This window comes from Polistes dominula, unplaced genomic scaffold (assembly GCF_049000335.1).
Source record: "Polistes dominula isolate Pdom_NZ unplaced genomic scaffold, Pdom_raw_medaka contig_73, whole genome shotgun sequence".
NCBI classification, from domain to species: domain Eukaryota; kingdom Metazoa; phylum Arthropoda; class Insecta; order Hymenoptera; family Vespidae; genus Polistes; species Polistes dominula.
The window spans coordinates 3,694,247-3,705,780 of NW_028300951.1; the positions used below are offsets into that span (position 1 = coordinate 3,694,247).

Below are 11,534 nucleotides of genomic sequence, written 5' to 3' on the forward strand. Positions count from 1 at the left end.
TTTTTTCCTCGTTATTGTTTATGACAGTGTATCCAGATCGTAGAAAGGATTCAACGATTGGGTTTGATCAAAGAAGAGTACTATGTACTGAAAGCATTGATTCTGGCGAATAGCGATGCAAGATCAGATGAACCTCAAGCGCTGTATCACTTTCGTGACGCAATATTAAATTCCCTTTCGGACTGTGTAGCAGCTGTTAGGCCAGGACAGGCATTACGTGCTACGCAAAACATGTTCCTAATACTGCCTAGTCTTAGGCAGGCCGATGGAATTGTAAGGAAATTTTGGTCGAGTGTTTGTAGAACGGGCAAAGTGCCGATGAACAAGCTTTTTGTAGAAATGTTGGAAGCTGCCTATTATCGATGAAACAACTAGAACCTGGTCGAATCTTATCATTTAAAGAAGAACTTTTCGTCAAAGTTATCATTGATTGTCGATTTAGAAAATAATCACTATTGTGCGGAAATAACAGAGGTGTTTAACTTGCCTTTTCGAAACTAACGAGAATGACAGTGAGTGATATAAGTGAAAAAAAAAAGAACAGTGCAGTTCTGATATAATATGTTAATAATATATATATGTTCTATATATATATTACATATACATAGAAATGTTTTTTTGTTTTTTAAAACAAACTCGTGAACAAAAGATTCTTTATTTTTTTAAAGGTTAAGCGTGGAGTGATTTCGACCAGTGTTTTCCAACGATCATCGAACCTTGCGTATAGTACTGAGATACCATACGCTTTCTTTGTTTAAAGTAACCATGCTTTCCTTTTCAAGTACCCCTTTTACAGGTATAGGAAAAGGAATGTGATTTTTCAGCATAAAAAACGCGAAAAATAAAATGCGAAAAGCCTACGTTTAGAAGTATCATTAATAGGATAGTATATAGTCTGTTGATCGACAGATCGCACTACCAAATAAATATGTTTTTGTTTACACACTTGATCATTATGATCGTGACATCGAGTCCAATGATCGTACAAGTCAGATCGAAGTTTATTAATTGTGGTGTTTGATAAACTGTGGGTGTTTGATGTTACATATTCGCAATAGAGACAGAGTTTGCTAATCATCTCATGTTTGTATCAATTTGGACCCATATGCATCATTTCTGGCAGTTAGTTAATTAAGCAAAGAAGTACGTATAGAAAAACGTAAGTGACGTTGATAATTTAAAAGAAAAGAAAAGTAAAAAAAAATTACAAAATGACAAAAAAAAGAGAATAATAATAATAATAATAATAATAATAATAATAATAATGATAATATAATAATAATAATAATGATAATAATATTATATTAATAATAATAATAATAATAATAATAATAATAATAACAATAATAATAATAATACAGATGTTTACTTGGCATTATAGGTGGCATTAATGTTTGAAAGTAATACTTATTAAAACTTAAGCTTGATGTATCGAACATCCATAGTTACAGCACTTTAAACCTTTAGGGTGTATCGTTGTACAAATAAAAAATCAGTGATAGGAATATATAGGGTTGATTAAGTTGGAAAGATGAAGGAGAAGAAAAAAAAAAAAAGAAATGAAAGAGAAAGAATGACTGGATCGTTCTCGAATTAGAGTCACGTTTGTTTTAGTTTTTTTTTTTTAATTTTTTTTTATTTTCTATTTTTTTTTTAATTTTTTTTTTTTATATGATACATTAAGAATATATTTTAAGAGCAGGTTTTGGCCAGGCAGCCAAGTTCGGAAGAGTAAACATAAAATAAAAGAAAAGAGAAGTTCAATTGTTTGTTAAAAATGATCGCGACACTTGTTCCGCGTGTGCCACACACAAAAAAAAAGGAGAATATATGTATATACATACACAGAGTGTAATATTATAACTCTTTTCAAGTATTTGCGATAAGCTGACAAAAAAATACCTTTAAACAAAAGTTTACAAGTAAAAAAATCAAAAACATCAACTTTTGGTAAAAGAGTTTGAAAGAGTTATATATATGGGACACCCTGTATATTTATATATATATATATATCATATAAATATGTCATATGTATATACGATATATGTATGTAGGAGAATATATATTATATATATTCAGGGATCTTTATTATCTAGTTATTATCGTTATGAGTATCGCGTGCGGGTCGTGTGCATAGTACCACTACTACTACTACTACTACTATTACTATGGAAGGAAAGTCGTTATGTAACAAGAACTACCATTCTGAAAAGTGAAAGTTCAATACAAATTCAAATAATCGAATAGAAATTTCTTTTTTAGAGCTTTCTTTATATAGCGAATAGTCTGCCGTTAGCATTTTCACTGATATTTCAATATTTCTTTTTTGTTTATTTTTTTTTTGCCTTATATATTCGCATTGAAAACTATTAAAAAGAACGATAGAAGAAATTGAATTAATTATGTTGAAAAGAAAAATTAATCGTGTTACACTTATTAGATTTAAAACTTAAAGATACACTCTCGGAATGTATTGGTAATCTACATCGTTAAATGTAATTTTCTCTTTTAAGGTATGAGTAACGAGTATTGAAGTATTCTAATTTTTTGCACAATAGAGAAAGGAAATGTTAATAATTGATTAAAAAAGTAACGTTGGAAAGAAAGAAAGAAAGAAAAAAAAAGTAAGTAATAAATAAACGATCAAAGAATCGGTGAAAATGTTATGTTGGTATAGTCGTATCGTAGGTCTATATCGTCACTTTTACAGTGCAATATATAGTTCAGTCGCGTCGTTGCATTATCCATATCATGGAAATGTGGCAAATAATTCCTTTATTTACCCTCCCTCTGCTTCTTCTTCTTCTTCTTTTTTTCTAATCTTCTCCTACCCCTAATCCTCACTTCCCGTTTATCTTAGAACAATCTGTCACCTATCCTTCATTTAAGTACGATTAATATTTCATGATACTGACTTCCCTCTATATCTTATTCGCCTAAGTTCTTTCAAGTTTTCCTGCTTGATGATTTGTTCCTCGTCATGAAGTAGATAGCATAATAAATGAAATGAAAACATGGCTGTTCAGCCACGGCGAATTTTAACCATGTTATTTGCAGTTTGCTACTAATTCTTTTTTTCTTTCTATTTCTCTTTCTCTCTCTCTTTTTTTTTTTTCATTCATTTCGTAATTTATCTTGTTTAAATATTTTTCTTTTTTTTTCTTCTTTTTTCATCTCAATGAATTTTATTTTAAAAAGCCTATATAAAAAATGGAAAATAATCAATGAGAAGGACTGACGCAAGAAAAACTCTTCTTCTTCTTCTTCTTCGAATTTCTTTTGCCAATGAAAATTTCTTCTTTTCTATCGGAATAATATAATTATCATTTAATCATTTTTTCTTTGTTTTGTAATTTCAATATACATTCTTTTGTCATGCTTCTTCCTTCTCATATTTATTGTTAATTAACGTTAAAGAGTATATTCTTTGGGCTGTGATATTTACACATTATTCGGCTTTTTCTTTTGTAGAACCATTGGAGTTTCGTGAAAAAAATTTTCTTATGTTTTAGATTATAATATATATATATATATATGATATATTAATGAATTTACTTTATTTTTGATTTTTTTTCTTTCGTATTTCTTTTTTAATTTTTTTTTTTTTATTTCATTTTTCTTAAGTTGGTTTCATAATCATTTATGAATTATTTCCATGAGTGTATATATATATATATATATATATATATGAAAATCGATATGGTCAAATAATTTTGTTAATAATAACGGTGAAACTATGTTAACCAGATTTTGCGATAAGAGTGGTCTCGTAAAGCTTAATTAAATTCGCGCATTGTTGATAAGCTTTTGCTTGATAATCCGATCGTTCCTTGATTTATTATTTTCAAGTGAAGTATAATTTATTAACAATACGTACGATCGTTTATTATATATCTGACAATAAGATGCAATAGATGTAGTAAAAATGTTCACACACACACGTATACATAATGCGATGATATTAAAATAAGTAAATATCAATCACAATGATTAAATATTAAACATAAATGAAAATAAAAATATTTTCTTAAATAATCGAAACGTTTCAACGTATAAAAGCAAAGATGTATTTTTATGAAACCGACTTTTTGGTATGGTTCCTCATTCCCATTGAAATTGATCAATTGATCATTTTCGTTAGTTTGGTTCTTTTCTTGTAATATTTTTCTTTTCTTTTCTTTTTTTTTTTTTGTCCTTAAAGTTTTATTTTCACTACAATTATAATCCACATTCGCCGTGGCATAGAATCGTAGTCTCAGGGTTGCATACAAACAAATAAAACAAACGATACAAACCTCGACACATACAAATAGTTAAGAGTGCGAATATATTTGTGAAACAAACATTAATAATAATAGTAATAATAAAAGAAAAAATAATAATTATATAAAATTAATTAATAATAATAATAATAACGACGTAACGATAAGGAGACGATTAATGCTGTAACTCACTATGTTATTATAATGAAGCTTATGTGTTACGAAGTTAAAAATTATTTATGTATAAAAAAGAGGCAAAAAAGAAATAACAAAGAATTTGAGAGAGAAGAAAACATATATATGTAAACGGAAGAAAAAGATAAAACAAAATCTGATAAAAGTTACATAAATTCTATTATGTTTTAAGAATAGTATGAATTTTGTTCTTGTTTTCACGGGATTAAAAAACACTTTATTTGTAAAGTATAAAGATTACAACTATTTGTGTTATTCGAAAAAAAAAAAAAACAAACAAAAAAAATCGTTATTCGTTTTATCCGTCCGCGTGTTTGACTTGAAATTATTATTATTCTTCGTGTGATCGATGTTGATTGTGCCATTGTGCGCATATTTTTCTTCTTTTTTTTTTTTTTTCGGAGGATAGACAAAGACAAAAATAAAAATAAAAGATCAAATCGATTTATTTTTGTTATAATAAAAGTGATTCAAATAAATATGTATGTATATTTTGTATTTGGCACGAGGAAGGAATAACTATAAAAAAGAAAAAAGAAAAAAGAAAAAAAAAGAAAAAGGTAAAACCTAAAGGGATACATACGATCCTAGTTAAAATAAAATCCTTTTTTTTGTTCTTTTCATATATAAAATTATCCTGAGATAAACAAAAAGATGAGACAAAATAGATTTTTTTCTTTTCTTTCGTTGTCACTGTACAATATCATTGCCCCTTTATAAAGTGTAAATATATAGTATAAATAAAGAAGGCGAAGAGACGTCAGTACTAGTTTTGAGATTTTTATATTATAACAGGCATCATTTACAAGATGGATTTGCAGATGGATGCGAACGTAGTTTAAATTTAATATTGTTAGTTATGTAACGTGTAGACCCATTATCACGCACGTTATTCATAATAAGATTATGTTTATTTAAATATAAGGCGAAAGAAAAAGGGAGAAGATTTAAAAAAAAAAAAAAAAAAACATTCTTCGTTACAAAATAAAACATTTTTCTTTACAAAATATTGAATGTTAATAGAACATAAGTGATGTGAAATGAAAAAAAGGAAAAAAAGAAGAAAAAAGAGCAGAAAATAATTGATATATTTATCAAGGATGTTTTTTTTCTGTTTTAAGAAAATCTAAAGAGATAGTTTTAAAATTCTTATATAAATAAACTGCTTCTCTTATATCTGTGATCTATTCTACTCAATAAAAATAATTCTCGATTATGCTTTTGATCTTTAGATCTTCTTTCGAAATCCATTATCAAAAAGGATGCCTGTAGAAATGAAAAATGATGCTTATATGACGATTATAAATATGTATTTAATTACTTTGTAATTGTATTATATAGTAGGTCAATCCTTGTCCTATGTATATATGTGTGTGCGTGTGTATATGTATATATACACACAAATATACATATATATATATATACACAAAAGAAGAGAGAAATTTAGTCGAACAAAAATACGAGAGACATCATCGGTTAACTTGTAAAAAAAAAAGAAGGGAAAGAAAATTGAATGGAAATCCAAACAAAAGCCTAAATTTAATTGGAATCAAGCGTGTGCGCCAGGATATTCGTACAAGTCGCGATTAAATCGTCCGGATGAATAAACAATATGTTATATAAGATAATTATGAATGAAAATTATCTGCCAGAGGTGTCAGAGGAAAATAAACAAATGTTGCATGGAATTATTTTTGTGATCAATTATAATTATATGTAATATATATATATATATATTTTTTTTTTTTAATTTCGATCTGATATGAATAATCTCTCGAAGAATATTAGAAATACAGTGGATAAAAAAAAAAATGAAATTGATTAAATTCCAATGATTTTTGTTGCTTCTGAAAATGTGGTTTATTTGAGCTTAGCTTGTTCAGATTTCGATCTCTCTCTCTTTCTCTCTCTCTCTCTCTCTTTCTAACTGAAGAATATCCTGAATTATTCACACGGTAAGCATGAATTGTCGTTTGTGATGCGCAGCGAGGAACTGCCGATTTCAACGAAATAGAATATAGTCCAAGTCTTTTCGCAGTTCGTCTTGTAGTCATGCACCGACAAGTGCATTTCTTTGTCTTCTTCTTTTACAATTTTATTTTGTTTGCTTTAGCAAATGGCAGTGAGTATGGTCGTTTTCTTTCCTTTATTTAATATCATAATAATTTTTTCGTTGTAATAATTTCCAATTTTTTTTTTTTTTTTTTTTTTTTTTTATCGGGGGAAAAAGTTTTGATGATCGGTGGATGGACGTGTATGCATAGAAATTATTTTGCATGAAAATAAATTAGGACAGAGGCAAGAATCATTTTTGATTAAATTTACGAATTGTTTAATGTAGAATTGAGATATACATGATATTTTTTAATTGATTTTAATGAGACATAATTGAATTGATTTATTTTTTAATTAAAAAAAGAGACATGAAATATTTGTGAAACGTGTAAGCTCATTTTAATGTTTTACTTTAAAACTTATATTATTTTTATTATATCTTATTGTATTTTTTTATTTTTTTTTTTTTATTTCTTCAATCTCTTGATTGATTTTAGTTACAGTGGAACGACCGCAATCATTAAAAGACCAATGTCTGGAATCATATATTCTGGATTTAGAGGAATATATTTCTACATTGAAATTTGCAAAAGTACCAACAATTGATTCAATGGTCGTTGGTTTTGAATTTCCAATGACTACTTTACCCTTTGGTCTTTTGAGATCCGACTGGACGAGATTATTACTACTACGTAATGCGCAAGAGAAAGGTTCTATTTTAAAAGAAAAATTGGAATTTTTATTTAAAATTTTAATCATAGCTTATCAAAATTTCGAACAAAGCTTGGTATCAAGAAAATTCTTTAATGGAACGAACAATAGGTAAGCTAAATTTGATTCTTGATTTTTTGTTATTGAACAGATGATATTAAATATTTGAATATTGTTTTGTTATAACTTTAATGAACGATTTCATTTTAAACATAGTATTAAAATACTACATTTGATTTTTTGATTAAAAAAAAAATATAATTAATAATTATTTTATATTTCTAAGAATATTTCTAATACATGAAATATTTGCAGCATTAGCAAAAATACTGTGGATACAAAATTTACGAAGTCGAATTTTGACATAGTAAAATCAAGAATATCTTCTGATAATACAAATAACAATATTATTCCTGATAATCGTGGCGATATAAATGAGAATGAGATTAATGAAAATAGAGAAAAAAGAAGAGAATGTTGAACACGTTAGTATGGAATACAATACAAATTTAAAAGGAAATAAAGTGATGAATTCTATGAATAATTATAATAAAAGTGATGTTGTGGTTTCGCATACGAATTCGCAAGGATTTACGAAAGCCGATTATTTGGAAAATACAATTAAATCTTCCTCTACTGTACATGTAAATAAATTATTAACAAATACAGGAAATTATCGAAATAATCAGATAACAAAAGTTAGCATTCGCAATGAATCGGACAATGAAAAAGTTATAACAATACCATTATCAATTTCTCTAATGATTAGTTTAGATGATGCAAATATAAAAGTTCCCATGATGTCAACGAAAAAAATTGAGAGCTTGGATAATTCAACAAATACAATCATGTCTGATTATGTGGAAACGTCTACAGAGAGATTAAATTCAATCGATTGTTCCTTATCGACTGTTCGCACGGAAATTTTGGAAGAAATGGTATCTCAGGAAACACAAATGAAAAAAATTCAAACAATATAAATCATTTGAATGATTCCGATGTAACAATTAATCGTAATATCAAAGAAGATCGAGGTGTGAATTTTACAACTAATCCAAATGAAGTAAAAAAAGATGAAAATTTCAATGATGCGTTTTTGACTGGCGTTGAAAAGAGTGAAAAAATAAATGTTTCGTTAGGAATAACTAAGAACGATACAAAAAATAATGATAATTTTGCAAATATTAACGAGACAAATAAAAGTGATAGAAGTTTTGATTCTTCAACGTTTCAACATTTGAATTCCAAATTAATTTTGCCTGCGGATTTGGAAAAATTGAGAAGCACAGTGGAAATTGTTTATACTATGAAATCTCAGGATAAAAAGAATTCTATGGAAAGTAGGGTAAATAATGTAACGAATTATGAAGATAATACGCGAGCGACTATTTCAAAGATGTTACCGATTTTGAAAAGTGATAATTCGACACATCCGTCGAATGTAGCAACAACAAATTCGATGGATTACTTCGATCCATCAACGAGCAGTATTTACGATGTTTTCACTCAGAAGACAGATTCCTCTATCGACAGATTTCATCATAAGGTCGGAGATAAACTGAAAAAGCTTCCGGTTTTCCGAGAACAACCTCCAGGACATGTTACGAAGGATCATAAAGCGAACGTAGAACTTTCTTCGCTTGTTTCAAAGACTATTACCTTCCTGACAGACTCGATAACGGAAACAAATAGATTTAAGGAATATCCCTCGAATCCTCTGAAACGTGACCGTATTAATAATCCCGATATCGAAAAGGATTTTAGATTATTTTACAATTACGGAGGAAGATTGCCGGAAAAAATTAGGTATGAAATGTCGAATACTGGTAACTTTATTTCCTTTATTTTAATATATATATTTTTAATTAAAATTGTCTAAATATTATCTCACGTCAATTTTATTCTTTTTCCTTTTTTCTTTTTTTTCAGAAAATATAACAGAAATATATTGGATTCTATTCGTATTAAATGTAAAAACGAATGTACGTAATATGATAACAGGAATATTATTCTTCTGACTGTATAAAATATTATATAAATATGCATATACTGTATCAATTGAAATAAGGAAAGGAAAAATGAAATGTTATTATTACGATTAGGTTATATCTATTTATTTGATTTGAAAATATTTGGAGTTATTCGACAAGTGGACTGTTTTAAGGAATTAAAGCCTTTGCGACCAATATCGTCTCAATACATTGCATTTGCACCTAACCTGGTGCAACGACCGGACACTTACCGATTCTTATCAGCGATTTCGCGGACGGTCCATAAATTCATGGCCCGGAACCGACTGATATTTACGAGCTCCGCACCTGGTAACGTCCGTCATGTTTTACGAGCCCTCGTAAACGAATCCTCTTATTATCTGACCCGATCTCCTGTGTAAACTCTTTCGCGTGGCTTCGGCTTTGAAATTTTACGGGACGACTTTTAGGATGGTCTGGTCAGTTTTATTAAAGGACAATATGGTATTTTTTTTTTACTGTCGATATGACATCTCCCTGAGTTATTATAGAACTATAGATATCATTATTTTATTCCAACGAAACCTACCCAATGTAGCTGCCTCATTTTATAAATAATGCCAGCTTTCTTTCCTTTTTAATATTATATTTTATCAAATCACTTTTCGCGATTATTTTGTTCGATTTAATTTTTATATGAAAGTTGCAATATCGAAATTTTCAGATTTATTTTTTACCCTGGAACAATTTATTCTTTTTTAATATTGAAAATATTTGATCATTTCAACGATATTTTTTTTATTATTATAGACAAATATGCGCGGAGTCACTGAATAAAAATAATAATATAAAAAAAAATTTTATATCCCATAAAAAAAAAAAAAAAAAAAAAAGAAAGAAAAAATAGGAAATAAAGGTATATAACGAAGAGGATATGAAAAATGCCACTCACCATCGATGAACATCATTTTCAATTTTCTAAAAATGACTTACTGACAAAGTACTTTTTTTTTTACAATTTTCCCGTACAATGGATAAATAGATACGCACGATAAATTTGCGTTCGTGGATCAACTTTCATCCCTACGGGGCAAAAAATGTCACTGGTATGTTGGTAGAAGAGATACGAGAGAAGCGTTGGGGCAAGAGGAGGGGGGAGGGGGAGGGGGAGGAAGGGGGGGGGGGAGAGGAGGGGCAGAGAAGTACGATAATTAGTGCTGTCGCTTTTTCGTTTGTAATTACTCCGTCAAGTGGTCGGTATTGTTCGTTAAACGAACTGGATGATTTTCGCTTGTAATTTGTAAAAATATTCATGTGTCGAGACTTTTAATTAATCTATCGGCCCAAGTTTGACAAATTTCTCGTTGCTGTGGGTAAAAAAAATTTGTCGATAATCCTTTTCTTGGTGTTTTTATTTTTCATTTATAAACGTTTCAAATAATTTATTTTGCAAAACTTGTTTGCAAATTTTCATCACTACCCGTCACGTCGATTATCAAACATAACGTTATCGTTAAATCTTTTCGTTCTTACGAAATTCCTTTTTATCTCGTCGATGTTAACGTATCGCGAAACGTCTTTGTCGCACGTATAAAATACCTTTCTTTATCCTTTTCGTATATAGGGAGAAAGGTTTTTTTTTTTCAACGATCTTGAGAATTGCGATCGAATTGACGATAAGATATAAAGATAGATGCGTTCGTTTTTTTCATCCTTCTAACGACAATGTATCCATTTTTCGATAAAAGAATATCGATCGAGATAACACGTGTTACCACATCTTCTAGGGATCAACATTATTTTCGTATTATTAGAAACGCGTTTTCTATCTTTGATCTTCTATTTCGAAAAGTCTATCTTATATACGTATCAAATGTTACATATAAGAAAGTTAATTGAAAGGAACTCGATTGGATACTTTTCAATGAAATTTTTTCGATATTAATTTTCATCTGCATAAATGCATAATAACGTATTCTCAAGACCGAGTAGAAACTTTTCCTACGTTAGACCAGATCTGAAACCATTCTATCGGAATAGGGAAATGCGAATATCGAAGGATAATAAAATTTCATCGCCGCGAGAATCGAGCGAAGGGAAAGTGGGTATGCGAGTAGATACGCCGGACTAATAATTACGCTTAGCGATTAATAATATAAATTCATTACCAAAAGCTTTGTAATTTAAATTTCACTACCGTTGGTAACTTTCCGTGTACTCGAAACCTTATCTGCTTTTCAGAGAGCACCCGTTAGCATACAATTAGGACCATTCCGCGCTCATTCCAACTACTTACGTTTCTAATCGTCGCAGCCGATCTTTTTCGTTACGTGCTTCCCGG

The 11,534-nt window shown here is 28.9% G+C and overlaps 2 protein-coding genes across 8 annotated transcripts in view; both read left to right on the forward strand.

Moving 5' to 3' along the window:
* Nucleotides 1-6,145, forward strand: part of ERR (estrogen-related receptor) — a 30,518-nt gene extending 24,373 nt beyond the window's left edge. For all 7 annotated transcript variants that reach the window (XM_089172249.1, XM_089172252.1, XM_089172250.1 and 4 more), the window contains one exon: nucleotides 28-6,145. In XM_089172249.1, coding sequence (XP_089028375.1) covers nucleotides 28-366 — 339 coding nt within the window. In that variant the 3' untranslated portion in view covers nucleotides 367-6,145. The remainder of the gene's footprint in view (nucleotides 1-27) is intronic.
* Nucleotides 6,146-7,002: 857 nt separating this feature from the next.
* On the forward strand, nucleotides 7,003-9,994 carry LOC107064017 (uncharacterized; the record flags this gene model as incomplete). Its single annotated transcript, XM_089172349.1, is given in 5 exon segments — nucleotides 7,003-7,334; nucleotides 7,539-7,692; nucleotides 7,694-8,184; nucleotides 8,367-9,029; nucleotides 9,153-9,994. Coding segments are annotated over 5 exon segments (1,701 nt in total), but the record flags the coding sequence as incomplete, so codon positions are not given.
* Nucleotides 9,995-11,534: the final 1,540 nt, after the last annotated feature.